Raw genomic sequence first — 22449 nt, 5'->3', positions numbered from 1 at the left:
TTAATATTTCCCCCCTTGTTTCTGAGAGTCATATTTCATCTGTCGCTTTGGCTTCGGGGGACAGGTCTAAATAATACAACACCCATGAGCCTCGGCTGCCGTTGCCATGGAGAAGAAGCCAGTCAGAGGCGGGAATCACAGCGGTAGCTTCTTGATATCAGTTGAAGAGAAGAAGTTGATGCTGGAGCTGCTGGATTCATCCACAATGACCCAAATATGAAAAGTGAAGTAAAATAAGTTTTCTCTCAACAGCACAGTCTTTAGCTTGTGCCGGATGATTCTTGCTGAAATGCACACTGGGAGTCGTAGTTCCCTGAAATATTTGTGTACACAAACTTTTACATTTGATTTTTCAGATATTTTGTAACACAGTTGTTATTAAAGAGTTTTATGTTGATCCAACATATTTTCTATGGGAAAAATAAATGGGAATTTTACCTCTGGTACCAGGAACACCTAAAATAGCTCCTCCCACTGACGGTACAGGGTATTTGCTGTCGTCACGTCTAGGCCCATGATAAACAAACAGCTAACGCTAGCTGGGGCTAGCTAGCGCTCTATAATGTGGGATGATCGCAGCCCTGAGTGTGAGATCGATTAGAATCGGAGAATTGTGTTTTTTTCAACCCAGGCCTCGTCTTTATGCTAAGCTAAGCTAACCTCTCATGTGATACTCAGCATGAAACAGACTCTTCTGTATTTTAGGAAACTGAACTGGCCTTAAATCTGTCTGTGACCTCAGTGTCTGTGTCCTCTCAGCTTACCCTGTAGTAGCCTCTGTCAGTCAGGCTTACTCCTCTGGAGGAGGATTAACGTCGAGCCAACCAGCTCGACTCCTCCTCTTCCTCCCTCCTCCTCCTCACCTGTTCCTCCTCCTTTCATTCATCTTGGAGCAGCGACAGTCCCACACCTGCTCCCTCTCTGTGGAGAAACTCTCTGAGGTTACAGGAGTTCGTCCTTCGGTTCATCTGGACTCGATCCTCGGCGTCTCTCCCTCTGCGATGTCTCCCACCTAGCCGCTATATATTTAAGAACGACCCCCCCACTCCCCTTTCTCCACCTCCCACCGCCTCACCTGGTCTGTAACACCCCCCTTTGCGTCCTGCTCGACCCTGGATCTCTTTCTGAGCGAGGCCCCGGTGGCAGAGACCCGTCTAGCGATCCGGGGGTTACTTCGCGGTGGCTCTTGCGATGACTCGTTTTCCCTCGCCTCCACGTGTGGACGGCTGCTGTCGGTGAGCTCATCTTCATCTTCGTCATCACCATCATCATCCCGTGTTTCATTTCTTTACATGTGCAGAAGTGAGGAATCCTCAATGCTTCCTGTTACCAGCGAACACTGATGATTCCTCCTGAGATAGCTTCTTGTATTCCTGTCCGGATATTCAGTGTCAGGTCCTCACACGAGAGAAGCTAATCTAAGACAGCTAAGCTAAACTAATCGATCAGTCAGCTGATCGTTGCAACTCCAGTGAAAACAAAAGTCTGTCGTACCAAACGGTGAAATGAGATTCTGGATGATAAAAATGGTTTAACGTGAGATCTGCAGAAGAGATGGAGACTGTGTCTGTAAAGGATGAATTAAATGTGATATACAGTGCTAGTACGACCTGATTGATTGATGTATGGATTTCCCTCCGGCTCTCTCAGCGGGTCAGATCAGACCGGGTCAACTCTCTTCTGTGTTTGAGCGATGACCCAGACGGTGATCAGGGTCAGACCCGTGTGTTGTGTTGTTGGGTTTTGGGAGGATTATAATGATGATTGTTCATGATCTCTCCGGTCAGGTATTTAAACAGGTATTTCTGTCTGATTCTTTTATCAGAGTTCACTCAGCTTCAGTTTCCTCTGTGGGTTCAGTCCTGGATCTTTCTCTTTTTTTTTTTTGTTGGTCTTTTCAGCACAAATGTCTGAGCACAGAAACAGTTGGGCCTCCATGTTTGTTCTGGTACAGGAACATGTGACAGGTGGATCTGTGGGCTCGTCGGCCTCCACAGCTCCGGTGGTTCGCTATGATTCATGTTTGATGCGTTTCTGGTCCTGACTCTTCATCTGTCTTTGTTGCTTTCAGCTTCTCTTCAGGTTTGTCCCACTTCAAGTCTCTGAGTGAGTGTTTCTCAAGGTAACAGCTGACTGACATCTGAGGTCCTTCAGTGACGAGCTTCTGACTCTAAAGTCTACAAACCTTTTCTTTCCCTCCTCTGTGTTCGGTTGCACTGTCTGAGTTTGGAAGCGTTGTCTAGTCTGAGTTCACATGATATTAACCGTGAACCACGAGTGATTTAACACATCGGTCCCTTTACAACATTCAGTCAATGATCGGATAGAAATAGTTCAGGAAATTTAGATTGTGAATCGATTGACTTTTTTAAAACCCTGACACATGCCACTTAAATAAAAAGCTGAAAACTTGTTTGTATCTGGAGAGATTTCCTTAGCGCACATTTATTTATTTCCTCTGGTGCTCAGGCCGACAACAGAGTGGACATTAAGTTATGAGCCCACTGACCTTGATACTGCAGTGTAACCCAGCCTCATATCATTTCCTGTTTTACACAATGTGAAGGACTTTATATCCGTTCTGTCGTCAAACACAATGAAAATTTGAGAGTTTAAAAAATAGGAAGAGTTCACAATAAACGACAGGAAGACGTGTTCAATAAATACTTAGTGAATGTTACCACTGTCAGAATTCAGCAATATAACACAGTAATATCCCTGATACTGATGTAGTGAGGTCAAAAGAAAACACTTTCATTGTCTGTATGTAGTTTAGTTGGTTGGTAAGAAATTTCTACATCACATTATTGGACTTTAAGTGTAAAATATTTATGTCATGATATAAAGAAATGCAGATTCATTCTCTTTTTGAAAGCGAACCAGTGCCTTTGTTTTGTTTTTGCAGAGACGTTAGAGAGGAGGAGATTCTGCGTCCATGTTTTACTTAGGATTCCTTCCTTTTCTACTCATGTGAAATAATCAAAATAAAAACAAAAGTAGAAGCTGGCGAGATCGAACAGTTTTCCCTTACAAAGGGGAAGCTTGGCTAAAATTAGCGCCGACGTCCACTGTATGTGACTGAAACACCTGCTGAGTCGTGCAGCTTGTGTTCACTCACTGTTAGAGGAGGGACAGTAACACAAATATGAAGCATGATGCATCAGTGTGTTGTGTTCACAGCTCTGCAGGAGTCGGACGCTTCCACTTTCTGATCAACAGGAAACGGTGAGATCAGTTTGCAGCAGCAGCAGCAGCAGCAGCAGCTTTGAAGTCGTCGACGTCGACTGTGGTTGCTCCTCTGTTTGCGCTGCCGTGTCCAAACCACAGCTCAGTGTGAGTGGTGCTCTCTGGTGCCCCTGGGCGTGTTCACCACATGTGTTTCCTGTGGGCTCCTTGAGCTCGTATTGACCCTCTGTGACGATTATAAAGTCAGTGCGACTGTCACGTCTGCAGCCGGCCACAGTTCACATGTTCATTTGCAGGAGAAAAAGTGTGAGATTTCACTTCCTTTGCAGATTCTCTGGGCCTGAGCTTTTCTGACTCTGCTGGGAGCTTTTATTTAATGTATTGATCCGCGCTGTCTGTATTGGCAGCAGTATTGATGTTAATGGGCCCTTGAGGTTTGACCATCGTGTTGTGGAGGGCGCTGCTGTTGACAGGAAGGAGATAAATGTGTGCGTGTGCTCAGCTCTTCTTAGTGGGTTGATGTCTCTGAGACACTGATGTCTCCCCAGCCTCCATCTCCACTTATGTGCCTCCTGACAGACACGGCGCCTGTTGATTCATTGATTAGTCGTTTGGAAGAAAATGAATTTTTGATTATCAGTCGTTTTTCAAGTGGAAACAAACATCTGCTGGTTCCAGTTTCTGACATGTTCTGCAGGAGTCGCTGTCACAGATGACGGTGAATGAAATGTTTGTTCTTCATTTACAAAGACTCCTGGAAGTAAAATAAGATCTGTTATGAATCTGGCCTCTGCTGGGGGTCTGGAGTTTGAAGGAAATGGGTGTTTACCTGGTGGTTGGGTCTAATGTAAGGTGCTGTTGAGTTGTGATGTGGGAAATGTAGGATTGAGCGTTCTGGAGGTATAAATCCGTCTGATCCCCCCCCCACCTTTATGATACTACTCCTTCTTTGTGGTGTAATAAAAACCATGCAGACGCATCAAACCCAGACTGGGTTTATGAAATCCAACTTCGTCCGAACTACATTAAAATAAATTAACTTTTTATGATTGTTAGACTCTTTGGATGAATTAGGTCGTTAAGTTTGATCTGTTCTGTTGTTTTCTGCCTCATGATGATGTGATGACTTTGTCATGAGCTCTGTCTCAGATATTCCTGGTTCCCAGAGGATGAATCCTTGTGACTTTGGTGACTCTGATTTTGACATTTGTGGTTTTGAGTAAAATATCTATGTCCCAACAAATCTGATCTGATACTGATATTGATTGATTGAAAACAGCTGTAGCTACTAAATCCACTTTCATGAGCCACGTGACCCGAACACTGGTTCAAAACTGATCATCTTAAGTTATTGATGCCATGAAAGTGATCAGTTAGAGAGAGGAGGTGTCACTCTGTTGGCTTTGTTGGAGCTCGTGTCACTGTGTGTGTTACAGAGCGCTGCAGCCTGAAAAAAGACTAAAGCTTTGGCTGCATGAGCGCAGAGTGTGTGTAAAAACAAATGCACACACACACATACACACACACACACACACACACACACACACTCCTAAAATAAGTGATGGGATTGTACGTGATCTGAAGCTATTCTCAGCTCGCTGCTTTGCTTCCTGATTTACAGCCTCACGACAGTTAATCCTCCATAAGCAGCTTGTTAGATCTGGTCACTCTGATGGAGACTCCCTGACTCAGCTTTGCTCCGAGTGGTTTGTGGCTGTTTTTGGCTGCTGCCCCTCCCCCCCCCCCCCCCCCCCCCCCCCCTTCAGAAAGAGCAGTTTGTTCAAACTCTGTGGCCACAGCTGACGACTGTGATTGTTCTTACTTCATGTCACGTATTTCCTCCTTTTATCTTTCGCACAACTGTCGCTCAAGGATTTATTTATGGTGCATCTATACTTTACTGCATAAGACGACACGTGTAAAACAGTTGAGCATGATTCACAAATGGTCGCGTTCACACGGCCAAAACCGCGTTTTGTTAGGTTACCGTGACCTTTGACCTTTGACCTTTGGCCACCAAAATCCAGTCAGTTCATCCTTGAGTCCAGGTGACTGTTTGTGACAAATTTGAAGGAAGTTGCCTTGAGGAGTTCTCGAGATATTGTGTTCACAAGGTCAAAGTCATGTCATGTGAGGTCATCTTGATCTTGACTTTTGACCTTTGACCTTTGACCACCAAAATCTAATCAGTTCACCCTTTGAGTCCAAGTGAACGTTTCTTCCAAATATGAAGAAAGTTCCGTCGCGGCGTTACTGAGATATCGTGTCCACGGGAACGGGACGGGCCGGCGGAAAAACGGACAACCTGAAAACAAAATGGCGGCTGTGACTGTCGCCGCCGCGGAGGAATAAAAAAAAATCTCACTTTAAACAATACGGGAAGTTTAAAGACGAACTAATCAAAACATTAACATTAACAATGGATCAGATGATGAAAGAGTAAAGAACCAGATGTTTCCTCGAGGAGTCGGTGGAGACCAAACACGGAGCTAAAAGAGCGGGAAACACTGACCTTTACACGATTTACTCAATTTACTGGATGATTAGATAATCAGCTGTTTGCTAACACGTCAGTGAAAGCAGCTTTCTCAGGTGATAATATGCAGGTGTTTTCAGCCATGTAAAGTTGATCTGGTACACCTCATCCTCTCCTCCTCAGCCTGTTATCTCCTTATTCAACATCACGGTGTCTGAACTGGAGTAACCCCACAGGTCAGAGCCTCCACCTGAGGGCGGAGGCTGCATAACGCCTCCTCCGCTCTCGTCACACGGGACCGTCTCGCTCGCTTTATGTTTCCTGCAGCTTGTGAAATGCCAGAGCAGAACACACTTCACCTCAGGAAGCCTCAGGAAGCCTCAGGAAGCCTCAGGAAGCGAGCGTGTGTTTCATCATAACCGACTTCTCGATGGTCTCGGCTGAGCTGCGATAGAGGCGATACTGTGTGTTTACACCACATTCGTGCATGTGGTCAGTTTGAGCGGGAAAACGTTTAATGGAGGTGATGGAGGTGAGACGAGGGAAAACCCAGAGAAACGCTCTGCGTCCAGAGAGAGGAAGAAACCGACCTCGGTCCGATCATTAATGATTATTTGCTTCATTTCTTTTTCATATGTCACGGCGGCTTCGACACGTGAACCAGCTGCTGGACGACGGTGGTTCGTTTCATCTCTGGTCCATAAACACAAATCAATCTGTTGTTATTACAGACGGAGAGTCAGGAAGTAGATTTAGACAGTGATTTAACCTTCATTTGTTCAGGTGAATCCCATTGAGATATAGATTAAATATACAAATACATTAACAAATACATTACATATGTTAAAAAACACAAGTTTACTTTGTTTTTTCCACCTGAACGATTGTGACTTCAACTTCAGACAGAAAAGAAACAGAAGAATCAGTCCAACAAAATTCATGATGATCATTAATGTACCTGTTGATAAAGTGAGTTCAGGTGATCAATCTCCAGGCGCCTGAGCTGCAACACACACACACACACACACACACACACACACACACAAACACACACACTGAGCTGAGGCCGCTTTGTGTTATCACAGTATAGAAGTATTGATAAGTGTAAGTGTGTGTGTGTGTGTGTGTGTGTGTGTGTGTGTGTGTGTGTGTGTGTGCGTGTGTGTGTGTGTGACAGATGTGACGCACATGATCCAGTCTTATCCAATCCTTCCTCATCATCACTGTGTAGATGTTGTCGGAAATTTTTCATCTCTTTATAGTTGTTTTGTGTCCATTTCTGATTGTTTCAGATTACCTGAAATCTGCTGTTTTTTTATTGGATCACTCAGAAAACTGTGAGCCAATCAGAAGAGAGGATCAGAGCCTCCTCTCTTCTGATTGGCTCACCGACCTGTTGTTACTAGAGCTCCAGAGAGAAGCCTGAGAGAGGAGATGTAAAACTACACTGAGATGGTTTTTATATCTTCTGATGGATCGACACTTCAAATAAAACACAGAAGAAGAAGAAACATGGAGCTTTAAAAACCTTGTGTCTTTGTGGTTTTGAGTCTTTGTGGTTTTGAGTCAAACAGACTTGTGGTGCTCAGTCAGATATCTGTGGTTTTTAAAGTTATAAATGAGGCAGAAGTTACAGGTGTGTATAAAAGCATCCAGGTGTGGTTGATGTTGATGAGGCAGGTGTCAGAGCAGCATCTGTAACATCTGGAACAGGTAAAGAATCAGTGTGTGGTCACATGTGTCTGTTGTGTGGTTTCAGTTTGTGCGAGTGTTGCTGCTGCAGCGACGGTGAGAGTTTTACAATGGAGAGAAAAAAATCAGCTCGACAAAACTCGACGGAGGAGAGGAAGCTACTCTCGTGTAATTTCCTGTCAGCGCTGAATTAGACAGTCGAGTCAGAGCGAGCTGCAGGCGAGGAGGCGAACGGATTTAAACCACTTTTATTTAAATGTTGGTGAGTTCTCCGAGAGAGGGAGGACGGAGTGACGGAGTGACGGAGTGCAGGTTGTTTGTTCGTTAATGAAAGCATCATGTGTTTTGTTTCTGACAGGGGATCTCTGCTCCCTGCTCCTCGGGGGTCACCGCCGAGCGACCCGCCCCCAGCTCAGGGATGTACAAGCTGGAGGTCGAACTCAAGAGAGGCCACAACCTGGCCGTACGGGACAGAGGAGGTACGGTCACCATGGTTACTTCTCTTGGTTCCGCTTTACAGTCAGACCTAACGAGGATTAATGAATGGTTTATAACTAGTTTATTAATTAGCCTGTTCACAGTTTGTAGAGTTTGTAGCTGCTTCTTCACATGTTTGTGTATATTATAATTTTATATATATTATGATTCATGCCATGAGATTGTTCTGCACAGTGGATATTAAAATGGAGATGCTCTTTTGCTGGTTGTTCTCCTCAGTAGGACTTTTATAACTGATCGAAGGGAGTCTTATTATAAAGTGTGAAACACATCAACATTTATCAATCAGTTACTAACATCCTCCTTTTACCAGTTATAAATGGTAGAAACTCATCAGTCGGATTAATGAGTCGTAAGCATTGACTCGATCTTGCCAAATAGTGAGCTGCATCAACGTGTTTGTAATTAATAACCAAATTATAAAGCATTTATAAATCCTTCATGAGGGTAAAGTGATACCGTTGTTGTTTTTATGGACGTGTGACAGTTTGACTTTGTGTTCAGGCAGCAGCGATCCGTACGTCAAGTTCAAACTCGCCGGTAAAGAAGTTTTCAGGAGCAAAACCATCCACAAAAACCTCAACCCGGTGTGGGAGGAGAAGACCAGTCTGATCGTAGATAGTCTGAGTGAACCTCTGTATGTAAAGGTAAAACAGACACACAGACACACACACACACAGACACACACACACACACACACACACACACACTGCTTTTCTTCTTCTTAACAAACAGAAGAGTCAGTGGAGTTTTCTTTTCCCGCTCCTCTGCAGGTGTTTGATTATGACTTCGGTCTTCAGGACGACTTCATGGGTTCAGCTTACCTTTACCTGGAGTCTCTGGAGCAGCAGAGGTACAGTGTGTCACGTTAATGATCCATGCCGCTGTCTGGTATCGGTTTTGTGTCCCACCAGGTTGGATGTCCCCCTTTGGAAACAAAACCAGAAACAACCCTTTTTCAGTTGCATGATGTTTCTGTGATCGGTCCCTGAATGTGTCACAGAAACAGACTCAGTTCTGCTGCAGCGCGGCGGTGAAGCGCTGATCTGTGGACACCCTGCCGATGGTTTCGTGGCGGCTCAAGACGGTCACGGGCCCCGCCACCGTCTCATGTTACCTCATGTTTCAGACCTGGTATTAACAGTCCTCTGTCTCAGTCTGATTCGACCCAACACAATGAACACAAAATATTTTACTCTTTCAAATGGATAAAACTTTATTTCACTGTCGAGCAACAATTGGCTCAACTTCTCCGTGCCCCTCTCTTCCTCTTTAACACACACACACAGAAGCACATTGTCAACACATTGTCCGTCTGACTGGCTAAAGACAACAAAACTTACCTGTTTGTTTACATACAAAGCAGGAAGTCACTGGAGACGGTCACCTGATACCAGGTGTGAAAAACATGACACAGAACACACATGAAGCTCGAGACTCCTGTGATTAACTGGTCCAGTCAGGAGACACTTCCAGCATGTAGCTCCCAGTAAAACCACCAACTGTTGTTTTTACACTTCTGCTTGTGAACAGATCAAACAAAAAGAGACACAGTGTCTTTACGGAGCTCTGCAGCTGCAGGTTTAATCAGCTGATGCTTCAGGGGTGGAAACAAACGTGGCTGTGCTCGCCGGTCGGTTCACCGCGTTGGTTCGGATTAAGATTTTAATACTTTCTGATAGAGTTGCACAATTAATCAAAATATAACAGAAATCAAAATATGGCCAAGATCAATATCCAAATCACAGGAGCTGCGATGGTTTTGATGAAGGTAAAATGTGTCACGTTGTTGTGCATTGTCAGCACCATCAGTGTTGTGATGCTGCAGAGACGCTCTGATCTACAAATCATGTTCTCCAGACGTGAAGGAAACATGATTGTTTGGTACAAGAACCAACAAAAATCACTTCATCGTTATTTTAATATTTTCTTCAGTGAAAATTGAATAAAAACAACTGTTCCAACTGAAATCACAATATTTGTTTTTGCTCATCGTGCAGCTCTAGTTTCTGACCAGATACCTGCAAAGCTAACGACCTAATGTTCTTTGTGATTAGTGCTAATTATTATCAAATGCTAACATGCTAACATGCTAAACTGATGATGGACATAGTAAACATCATATCTTAAAAACATTAGTCATTACGAGCATGTTAGCATTTAGCTCGAAGCACCGCTGTTTCCAGCCTTTATGCTAAGCTAAGCTAACCGTCTTAGCTCCATACAGAACGCCGTGATGTCAGAGTGCTGTCGATCTCCTCATCTGTGATCCGTGTTCACACCTGTGTGTGTTTCCAGGACGATACCTGTCACTCTGGTGCTGCAGGACCCTCATCACCCTGAGCAGGACCTGGGCTCCCTGGAGTTCGCCGTCACCCTGACGCCTAAACACAGTCCCGTAGAGGAGCGGCGAGACTCCACGGTACGTGCACTGATGATCGCGTCACACCCCCTCCCCTCCCCCACAACACAATCTCTCTTTCTGAGTCGCACTGTTTCTTTCAATTTTCCCTTTTGATAAATTTGCTGAATTTTTAAAATCCATTTGTGGAAATATGAACGTGTGTGTGACGTGTCAGAAAACCTGTAACTTTGTGTGGCTGAAAATAGATATTAAAAGATTCCACAGTTTAGGACGAAACATAAAGGGATCTGAAAATAGATCACATTCAACATCTAGATTTTTTAGTTTTTTAAATTTTTGTCTCTTTATTTTACCAGGAAGTCTCATAGAGATAAAAAAAAAAACAACTTGACCAAGATAGCAGCTGTGCAAACGCACCACAGATTAAAATAGAGCATAAAACATAAAGTACCACGTATACGACACGACAGCAATGACCTCTGAAGAAAAACAAGTACATGTCTCATCCACCACATTCTTTAAAGATATAAATCGATTTAATTTTAGATCTTTCTGCAGATTATTCTTATGTCTAAAGTGTTATAATGAGAAAATGCAGATTTTTTCCCCCAGATCTGTGAAATATTAAATGTGTGAATATTAAATCTCTCCAAGTTTAACTTTATAAAAATAGAATTGATGAAGCACATTAATCTGCGTGAGGTCACGTCTGGTTCGAGCTGGAGCTGCGTGAAAACGCGTCTGAAAGATCTTTTTTGTGTTTTCTATTTAAAATCTTAATTTGTAAAGTAACCAGAAGAATATTTAGCTCGGACATGTGGAGGAGAAGAAGTTACGGTTCACACATGTTGTGTAAGAGCAAAGCGTTTGTGACGATTGTGGAGTTAATGATCTCTGTGGTGTCGGTGTGTTTCCTGCAGCAGAGGGAGGTTAAGACGTATCGCTGGAAGCCGTATGTGAATAAAGTGAGTGTAGCGGTGATTAGCCTCTTAGTGACTTCCTGACTCACTCTCTCCCATTTTACCTCTTAGTCTGAGGAGCTTTTCCCCCAGAGAGCAGATTTATTACCGTCTAATGGGCAGAGCCTCATTCATCAGGCTGCTCTGCACACAGTCGTATGATTGATATAGTTCCAGTTAATCTTCAATGTGTAGTTGTAGTTCGTTTCCTGCTTTTCATGTTGTTGGCTTTTGGTTTGATCTTCTGTGTGCAGCTCTCATGATTAAAGTAAAGATGATTTGTTGCAGCATTAAAGCCAGGGAGCAAGAGGAAACAGTTAGCGTGGCTCCATCCAAAGGTCGGGCAGCTCTGAAGCTGATAAATGAACATGCTGCTTCTTGTTTGTTTAATCTGTGCACAAACAGAAATGGAAGAATGACGATTTGGGAGTTATATTTAGATATTTAGAGGCTGCTTCCAGTCTTTATGCTAAGCTAGGCTAATCACTTTCCAGCTCTACCTCCATTCTTAACATGATTATGTCCTTTTAAAGTTGTAATGAATATTTTAAACAGGTGACATGAAGACAAACCAAATTGAATGTGATGAATCTACTTTGAGCTCTGTGTTTGGTCTCCTCCACCTCTTCTTTAGCTGCTAAATGCTCCACCTTGTTCACCAGCTGCTCTCTGACTGAGTCCGTCTGCAGGTTGTTTATTTATCTGTTTATTTATTTGATATGATCACTGCATGTTTATGAACATCAGTGCTCAATGTAAACAAGACGGATTTTTAGCAAAAATGCTAATTTACATCCGTCATCCGTGGGCAGGAAACATAAAACAAAAACCATTAGAATTAACAACAAACTACTACAAATATAAAATACACAGATTAAAAGACGAATACTTTTCGCTGCAGACTGAGTTAAAAGTGATCACTGATGTCTGAGATGTGTCTTAAAGGTGGGACATGTAGGACACATTTACTTTGTCCAAACGTGGTTCACCTCATGGCGCCCTCTAGTGGTCGCCCTCTTTAATGAATCCACTTCATCCATACAAAACCTTACATATAACACAAGCATGTTTAGATATTTTTTCCAGTAAATTGCAATGATGAGCAGCTGGTAAAACAACACTAGATGTGAGTGTAAAAACGTCCTGGCGGCATTAACTGTGAGACGTTGCCTAATTTTTACAATGTCAAGCTCCTCCCCTTTCAGGAACAGGAAGGAGGCTTGTAAGTTAGATGTTTTATAATATATGTTTTTATAAAAGATATTGATCAAAGCAGCTTTAAACATGAAGTAGTATTTTTTGTGTTGATGTAAATGTGCTGTGTTGTGATCACAGTTTATGATCTGTATTTCTTGATTAGCATCAGAGAGCGAGGAGACGGTTTCCAAGTGTGTCCTCAGCGCTGAGACACTGAGTCTCTGCTTCATGTTTTATTCAGTTTATAATGAATCATAGAGAGAGAGTGTCAGTCTGAGCCTCAGCTCCAGAGGACGAGACACAGAGAGACGGAGGGAGACTGAGGAGAGGAGGAGGAAAGATGTGAGGAAGTCAATTATAAAAAAAACAAAGAAGAAAACCAAGATGGAGAGCTCGTTTCATTAATTAGAGTCCAATTAAATCTAATGATCACAGGCCGTAACGATGAATATTCAGTCTGTTTTCAGAAGCTTTATTCATGGAGCTGCTCCTCCTCTTCATCACTTGTTCCAGCTCCTTGTAGTAAGACGTGAACCTGTGCTGTAGCGCCCCCTAGTGGCTACAAACGAATCCCTCTGCAGCCTCTAGTTGTAGCTCTAGTGTTTTCCCGCCCTTCAGGAGTCAGTTGAAATAATGTATTTTAATGTATGTTCAGACTATGCTGCTGAGGAGGTCCTGGAAACGATCCACTAAGGTAAATCCTCATCATCACCTTCATCATCATCATCATCATCATCATCATGGTCGTCTGTGTGTGTGCAGTCAGACACCTTCATGTTGTGCCTGTTTTGTTTATCGAGTTTTATTCCAGAGCGTCATGTGACTGTCGGTTTTTTTTGTTCTTTTTTAATGGTGTAGAAATAGATCTGATCTGACGTGTTGTTTTCAGCTCATTAAATTCAGGTTGTTGTTGTTGTTGTTGTTGTTGTTGTTGTTGTTGTCATCTCCATCACTGCCTCAAACCAGGTCTCTGTTCTTTAAGCTTCAATCCAGGCTAACATGATCCAGCTAACGTTTTCAAACTCAGCTGGAGGATTGATCTCATATTTGATATTTAGTTTTTTCTTTGTCACCAAATCCCAAAGAAACAAATAAACAAACAAACAAAAACCAAAACTGACGATCTGACAACAGATTCATTTAAACCCAGTGTTGAAATAAAATCATTCAAGTCGCGCTGACGTAAGAAGAACAGGGCCCTGCACGCCGTCTCATTTCCTGTCATGTGACAAAAATTCAGTGTGTGTGTGTGTGTGTGTGTGTGTGTGTGTGTGTGTGTGTGTGTGTGTGTGTGTGTGTGTGTGGACCAGCAGCAGCAGTCATTGCGTCTCTCAGAGCTGCATCGGAAGTCGCAGCTGTGGCGAGGGATCGTCAGCATCGCGCTGATCGAAGGTCGGAACCTGATCCCCATGGACCCCAACGGCCTGAGTGACCCCTACGCCAAGTTCAGACTGGGACACCAGAAGTACAAGAGCAAGGTTTGTCCGCCCTGACCCCTGACCCCTGACCTCTGACCCCTGACCCCTGAACCCTGACCTCTCTGATGGTGGGCAGTGATATCATTCATATTATTTCTTCATTTAACCTTGTTGTCTCACTCTGTGTGTGTGTGTGTGTGTGTGTGTGTGTGTGTGTGTGTGTGTGTGTGTGTGTGTGTGTTGGTCAGACCGTGCCAAAGACCCTGAGTCCTCAGTGGAGGGAGCAGTTTGACCTTCACCTGTATGAGGAGACAGGAGGAGTGTTGGAGATCACAGTGTGGGACAGAGACACCGGGAGGAGGGACGACTTCATCGGACGGTCAGTCAGCTGGTCTCCTTTGTTAGAGCTCCGCCCACTAATGTTAGTCTGTAGGTGACGTGCCCCACGGGCACAGACAGGTGAGAGGTAAAGAATCTGAAATTACGAGAATAAAGTCGTGATATTTCAAGAAATAGGTGAAAACATTTAGAGACATGAAGAACTTCACAGGATGTGAAAATGTTCCTCATTTTAAAGCTTCTGAAAAATCCCCTCGAAAACAAAACAGAACCTAAAACTACCACTTCATTTTCATAATATTACAACTTTTTTCTTCAAATATTAGGATTTTATTCTCAAAATTACGACTTTAATTCTGTAATATTATGACTTAATATTCAATATTTCAGTTTTTTTCCATCAGTGTGGCTCTAATACTCTAATAATAATAATAATAATAATAATACGACCTCAGTCTGACAGAGACGTCGTCTGTTTGTGTCTTTGATCTGTATCACTTTCAAACAGGAAGTGATACAGATCACTAACAGGGTTTTATTTTGTAATTCTCCTTTCGGCCACCAGGGGGTGAAGCTGCACCAGCACCTCAGTCTGAGCTGGACTGAAAGAGTTCATGTTTTTTTGCAGGGGATTTTTAATTTCTCTAAACACAAGGTTCATATATATTGTGTGTTAGCAGGTTATTTATTTATTTGGCTGAATGTATTTTAAATTGCACGTAGTGTAAAGAAATAAAGAAATAAATTATCAAATGCTAAATTTCTGTATGTATTTCACCACATGATACAAATTCTACATCAAAAATGTAAAAATTTGAGCTTTTTCAATTATCATTTACAATTTCTGTAATTATTTTTTCTTAAGACGTCTTTAAATATTTGGTAAAACAATGATGATGCATGGTTTCCATCACTTCCTCTCTGACTCTGATGAACTATATTAAAGCTGTAAAACTTTCCTCAGCTTCTTCATCTTGTCTCTTGATGTTTCATATTTGCTTTTCATCAGTTAGTTCTACAGATGAGACCGAATTAAATTATGACATAATAAGTTTTGAAATGGTCAAACAGACGTCGACATGTCAGATTAAATGTGTAGTTCATGACGTCACTGTGTGTCTGTGTTTGTCGCCCAGCTGCCAGCTCGACCTCTCCCCTCTGGCCAAAGAGCAGACCCATCACCTGGAGCTGCCGCTGGAGGAGTCCCGGGGCGTGCTGGTGCTGCTGGTCACGCTGACCGCCTCGGCCCACGTCTCCATCGCCGACCTGTCCGTCACGCCGCTGGACGACCCGCAGGAGCGCAGGGAGATACTCAAACGATACGTGAGCAGCACCAATTAATAAAAAGAATAAATTAAAGGTTAGTTCAGTTGGAACATCAATTTAAAAAATACTGGTTCCTCCTCCAGGGTGTGTTGAAGTCGTTCTCTAATTTAAAAGACGTGGGCATGGTGCAGGTGAAGGTGATGAGAGCAGAGGGACTCATGGCTGCTGATGTGAATGGTAAAAAAAAAATCTGATTTTTGAAAATATATTTATTGATTTATTTATTATTTCATACGGCGTTCAGTATTCTGCTCATTAACCCCGTTGTGTCCTCAGGTAAGAGCGATCCTTTCTGTGTGCTGGAGCTGAACAACGACAGACTACAGACACACACTGTTTACAAGAACCTCAGTCCAGAGTGGAACAAAGCCTTCACCTTGTGAGTTACAGCGTTTTATTAACCTGTTATTGCACAAACACATTTTTAAAGCACAATGTGCCCAAAATAAAAACTTTTTAAAATAAGTGTATTTTAAAAGGTTCAAAAAACTGAATTTGTTTATTGGAATTTAGACCAAATTCTTGTGATTATAGATCAGCTCTAGCTTCTATATTAATACTGTGAAAGTATCAAAGCCTCAGTCCACAGAGAAATGCACACAGCCTGTATTCAGAAACTGAGCCTTAAAACCAGCCGTCAGGACTTCTGGAACTTTGTGATGTCACAACAAAGCAGTCACCAAGCCCCGCCCACCTGGACCCACCATCCAAACCTTCACAGGATTTGGTTTCTCTGAGTGTTTTTACCTGAAATCTGCTTTATTTTTATTGGATCAGTCAGAAAACAATCAGCCAATCAGAAGAGAGGCTCAGAGCCTCCTCTCTTCTGATTGGCTCACCGACCTGTTGTTACTAGAGCTGCAGAGAGAAGCCTGAGAGAGGAGATGTAAAACTACACTGAGATGGTTTTTATATCCTCTGATGGCTCAACACTTCAAATAAAACACAGAAGAAGAAGAAACATGGAGCTTTAAAAGAGCGGGACACTAAATCAGTGGACTGGCCCTTTAACCCCCTCTCTGGGCTCCAGCTGTGATTTGAGCTGTGAGGACAGATTTTACAAAGACTATTTTTCCTGGACGTCAGCTGATCAGTCTGAGTCACTATCTCGTCTTCGTGTTGTCCGTGTTTTCTCTGCAGTAACTTGAAGGACGTCCACTCCGTGTTGGAGGTCACGGTGTTTGATGAGGACAGAGACAGGAGCGCCGACTTCCTGGGAAAAGTCGCCATCCCCTTATTACATGTGAGTGTGAAGACGTGTGTTTGTTAATCACAGGAAGTTCATCCTACACAGATACATTAAAGTATCCACTGCTGGGGTTAAAGGTCATTTTAAACATCTTATAACAAAATAAACTGTGTCATATCATGAGGAAGTGATTTTACCTGCACTTACCACAAGCTTTTTGATTCTTGTCCTTTCATGTTCCACGATTGTTTTAATTACTCTGTAAGTGTGTGAAACACCGACCTTGTGTCGTCTGTGTCAGATCCGTAACGGCGAGCAGAAAGGCTACCTGTTGAAAAACAAGGATCTGACGGGTCCGACCAAAGGAGTCATCTACCTGGAGGTGGACGTCATCTACAACACGGTGCGTATCAGTACATTTACACAAGTGTTTCAGTTTTCAGCCACTGAAAATAAAGTGTAAACCGTGGAAATCAAAACACAAAGCACTGCCGTATCCTCTGGGACTGTCTATTGGAGGAAGACACACAAGAACCTGCAACATGTTTTCCCTCCAGATATTAAAATTAAATTTGTAAATTAAAATTGGTAAAAAAGAATCTTACCAGGAAATGCCCAACTCATACAGAACACTAACCTCAGAAAACATTCAAGATAAAAGATAAAATAAAAAGACGTATTTTTGCTTTGATATATTTTTCTGTGTATTTACTTAAACTGTGATTTTGCCTTGACCTTTACTGACAGTGTTCGTCAGTGCACGTGAGCAGACATGATGAATGATTGATGAGGTGGATCTGCTCTGACAGTGTGTTTGTCTCTGCAGGTCAAAGCCGCTCTCAGGACGGTGGTTCCTGCAGAACAGAAATATATCGAGGAGGAACCAAAGGTCTCCAAACAGGTTTGTTTACATGTGTTGTTATTAATTATGATGTTATGATGATGAGACTAAACTAGTGATGATTTAGAGACCGTTAACTACACAGCAGTGACTTGACGTAATAATGATGTACTTGTTTTTATTGTGTAAATTCTCCTGGTTCTGCTTCATGTCACTGTTGTTGTTGACAATAAGAAAAATATAAAACTTCTCCATCTATCAGTGTAAAATAACAGAAACACCTCGTCGCACTTTGTGTCTTTCAGCTGCTGCACCAGAATTTCAACCGTGTGAAGAGGTGCATCATGGTCCTGATCAGCTACGGGACGTACATCAACAGCTGCTTCGAATGGGAGTCTGCGCAGAGGAGCATCATCTCCTTCGTGGTACGACAACACGCTGATGCTGATATCAGATCTTTTCTTGTAATTATGAAACAGGAAGTCATAAGTGTGAGATAATGTTCGCCCTCCGTCACGTCTCGTTGACTTTCCCTCCTTCCTCTCAGCTGTTCGTGGTGGTGGTGTGGAACTTCGAGCTCTACATGCTGCCGCTGGCGTTGCTGCTGCTGCTGGTCTGGAACTACTTCTTCTCCTCGAGCAGGGATACAGCCGACATGGTGAGAAACATGCTGTCTCTTTATTTTTTATTCATTTATTGTATTATAGTTTAATTTACATTTACAGTTGTCACAGCAGAGACAGAGACGAAAACATCAGATACATCTGCGTCGACTTCATGACTCACAGGTTTATGGAAACAGACAAAGACAGAAGACAAATGTACAGATATACACACATATACACACATATACACACACATATACACACATATACACACATACACACATATACACACATATACACACATATATACACACATATACACACATATACACACATATACACATATACACACATATACACACACATATACACACATATACACACATATACACACACATATACACACATACACACATATACACACATATACACACATATACACACACATATACACACACATATACACACATATACACACATATACACACACATATACACACATATATACACACACATATACACACACATATACACACACATAAACACACATATATACACACATATACACACATACACACATATACACACATATACACACATACACATACACATACACACACATATACACACATACACACATATATACACACATATACACACATATACACACACATATACACACATATACACACATATACACACACATATACACACATATACACACACATATACACACATATACACACACATACACATATACACACACATATACACACACATATACACACATAAACACACACATACACACATAAAGACACATATACACACATACACACACATATACACACATATACACACATATACACACATATACACACACATACACATACACACACACATATACACACATATATACACATATACACACACATACACACACATAAACACACATATACACACACATATACACACATATACACACATATACACACATACACACACACATATACACACATATACACACATATACACACACATACACATACACACACACATATACACACATATATACACATATACACACACATATACACACATAAACACACATATACACACATATATACACATATACACACATAAACACACATATACACACATATACACACATAAACACACATATACACACATATACACACATAAACACACATAAACACACATAAACACACATAAACACACATATACACACACATACACATACACACACACATATACACACATATATACACATATACACACACATACACACACATAAACACACATATACACACATATACACACACATACACACACATATACACACACATACACACACATAAACACACATACACACACATATACACACATATACACACACATAAACACACATATACACACACATATACACACATACACACACATATACACACATATATACACATATACACACATAAACACACATATACACACATAAACACACATATATACACATATACACACATAAACACACATATACACACATACACACACATAAACACACACATATACACACACATATACACACATATACACACATATACACACACATAAACACACATATACACACACATATACACACATACACACACATATACACACATATATACACATATACACACATAAACACACATATACACACATATACACACATAAACACACATATACACACATATACACACATATACACACATATACACACACATATACACACATATAACACACATATACACACATATACACACATAAACACACATATACACACATATACACACATAAACACACATATACACACATATACACACATAAACACACGGCTGTATCAAATCAAAAACAACTCACCTTCAGTGCAACATATTACAGTTTTCGCCCGTTGCTTGAACACATTTTGCAAAACTCTACACACAAGTAAACATGACACAACACTGGGAAATATAACGTTCACATCTGTGTCAAACTGAAACTCTGTTATCAAAACCTAACAATCCTCCACACTTGCATCATAAGCATCCACTTTCAGATCAGGGGGAAACACACTAGTCTACTTTATATAAAACACTGCAGTCTTTGATTTTCACTGTTTATTCAGGAGGCACATTTTCAAACAACCAAAAAAGCAAATAGACCTACTCAATATTGTACATTGCAGTAACATGAATTCAGATTGTGCACACATGGGCTCATGGATCCCGCCGTCTGTTGGGTTCTGGCCACAGGACCTCATCGACATCGCAAGCAATGTCTTCTCCCGCTAGGCACCGGGGAAAATATCCCCTTGCATGTCGAAACCATCCATGGATTGCTGTCACCTGAACGTCGCCGCAGGCCTGTTCCATTGCCTGCAGAAGAGGCATGCGGGCATGTGGTTGGCGGTCATATACATATATATCATGGTGATGTTGTGTTTTCCCAAGATGCATCTGATGGTGGTGATGCTTTATGTTGTTGAACACTCTCCTGTCTGCATGTATTGTCTGTGGTAGCTGGTGGAGACGGATGGCATCGTCTGCCCTCACTAGGTCCACAACGGCGAGTTCCTGCTGTTGTGTGAACAGGCGATGGCGTCCTCCCCCTGAAGGTCTTCTAGTCATTCTAGAGAAATTGGTTTGCTTCTTTTTCTCACAGTACTATATATACTGTACTTTACTGTATATACTGTATCATCCACTGTACTGAAACATCTCAATATGAGTAATCACGGTATGTTTCACAAAAACTACCACTTTGGCTGCAGAAGGAGCATTAGCACCCTGCAATACCCTGTACACGTGATGTGGTAATGTGATATACTGTAGTACAGTACTGTAAATACCATCTGAGCAGAGTAGAAGGTAGAGAGGTGAAGACATACCTGTTTTCCAGTCGGAGCGTTCTTATCACAGAGGCCACTGTGAAGCGGCTTAGATGTGGGTGGACTCTCAGGCCATGGTTGATGACATGATCCACCAAAGTTGCTCTTATATCATCAGAAATAGGGGTCCGTGCATGGCCTCTTCCACCTTGACCTTGTCCTCCTCCTCCTCTTCCTCGTCCTCATCCTCTTCCTCTTCCTCTTCCTCTTCATCTTCCTCTTCCTCATCCTCTTCCTCTTGCTCTTGCTCTTGCTCTATATTTTGGATACATGCGTTTTCCAAATGGCACCCTGAGATTTCATTTTTGAACGAAGTGTCTTATGTATGAAATAGAGTGTAGTATGCAAGTGTGTTGCATAAAGGAGTAAGTGTTTAAGGTATGGGTACATGTGTTCGAGGTATCGGTACATATGTTCGAGGTATCGGTACATGTGTTCGAGGTATCGGTACATGTGTTCGAGGTATGGTAACAAAAGCTTCGAGTTGTGTTACTTTAGTCTAAGCATGGGTCGATAGTGTTCAAGCAACGGGCAAAAACTGTAATATTATGAATCATATCGTATCTTAAAATTAAAGCCATTAACACGTTTAACTCAAGATAGCATTGATTCATTTGGGCCGATGGTTATGACAAATGAAAAATGACAAGTGTAAATATCAATCAATCAATCAATCAATATATGCCGAAATAAATAATTAAATACATAAATAAATGCGCAATAAAAACATTTGGGTAATAAAAAAATGCTATTTCTGTATTTTTACATGACATTTTACATTATTTGTTTATTTTTACATTTATTTATTTATTTATGCATTTCTACATTTATTTATTTTTACATTTATTTATTTACATTTTATTTATTTATTTATTTATTTATTTCTGCATTTCAAGATTTATGCATTTCAAGATTTATGCAGTGGGTAGAGATGCATAAATAAATATATGTAAAAATACAGAAATGGCTTTTTTTTAAATTATTATTATGTTTTTTTTTTGCATTAATTTATGTATTTAATCATTTATTTTGACGTTCATTCATTTATTTATTCATTTATACTTATGTCATTTTTCATCCTTCATAGATGGTTGTTGTATGGAAGATTCAAAATGCCTTTAAAAAATCTCACAAAGAAATAAAGTGAAATACATCACACAATGTTTTCAAGTATGTATTGATATGTTTTGAAACAGGCATTTACTGCGTTGTAAATAAATAATTATTATTTAGCTTTTTGTCTTTGATAACTGGATGAATAGTTTTTCATTCATTCATTCATGAAATCACAGCCCAGACAAAGTGAAGAGGTGTGATGCACCTCAGTGTCCAGCAGAGGGCAGCATAGACCTGCAGAACTAAAGACAACACACTGTACAGATGTTTCCAGAAAATGTATTTTATCCTCCAGATTATTTAAGAAAATCAAAAAATG

At 41.4% G+C, this 22449-nt stretch overlaps 1 protein-coding gene across 6 annotated transcripts in view; it reads left to right on the top strand.

Annotated features, from left to right (window-relative positions):
- mctp1b (multiple C2 domains, transmembrane 1b) overlaps nt 1-22449 on the top strand; it is a 31742-nt gene that overhangs the window by 5243 nt on the left and 4050 nt on the right. Inside the window, exons 2-17 of one of the 6 annotated variants that reach the window (XM_087177420.1) lie at nt 7713-7833; nt 8357-8499; nt 8626-8705; nt 10151-10274; nt 11138-11182; nt 13029-13067; nt 13684-13851; nt 14040-14170; nt 15267-15453; nt 15540-15633; nt 15733-15835; nt 16597-16699; nt 16947-17048; nt 17472-17546; nt 17792-17911; nt 18034-18144. In XM_087177420.1, coding sequence (XP_087033546.1) covers nt 7713-7833; nt 8357-8499; nt 8626-8705; nt 10151-10274; nt 11138-11182; nt 13029-13067; nt 13684-13851; nt 14040-14170; nt 15267-15453; nt 15540-15633; nt 15733-15835; nt 16597-16699; nt 16947-17048; nt 17472-17546; nt 17792-17911; nt 18034-18144 — 1746 coding nt within the window. Of the gene's footprint in view, nt 1-1211; nt 1236-7496; nt 7617-7712; nt 7834-8356; nt 8500-8625; nt 8706-10150; nt 10275-11137; nt 11183-13028; nt 13068-13683; nt 13852-14039; nt 14171-15266; nt 15454-15539; nt 15634-15732; nt 15836-16596; nt 16700-16946; nt 17049-17471; nt 17547-17791; nt 17912-18033; nt 18145-22449 lie in introns of those variants that run through there. The other 5 variants (XM_087177419.1, XM_023419412.2, XM_087177416.1 and 2 more) reach the window with 5 other exon arrangements.

Source organism: Seriola lalandi, unplaced genomic scaffold, assembly GCF_002814215.2.
Source record: "Seriola lalandi dorsalis isolate HSWRI2012SDOR001 ecotype SW California unplaced genomic scaffold, Sedor1 jcf7180002054602, whole genome shotgun sequence".
In the NCBI taxonomy this organism is placed as follows: Eukaryota; Metazoa; Chordata; class Actinopteri; order Carangiformes; family Carangidae; genus Seriola; species Seriola lalandi.
This window is presented reverse-complemented; position numbering and strand designations above follow the sequence as displayed.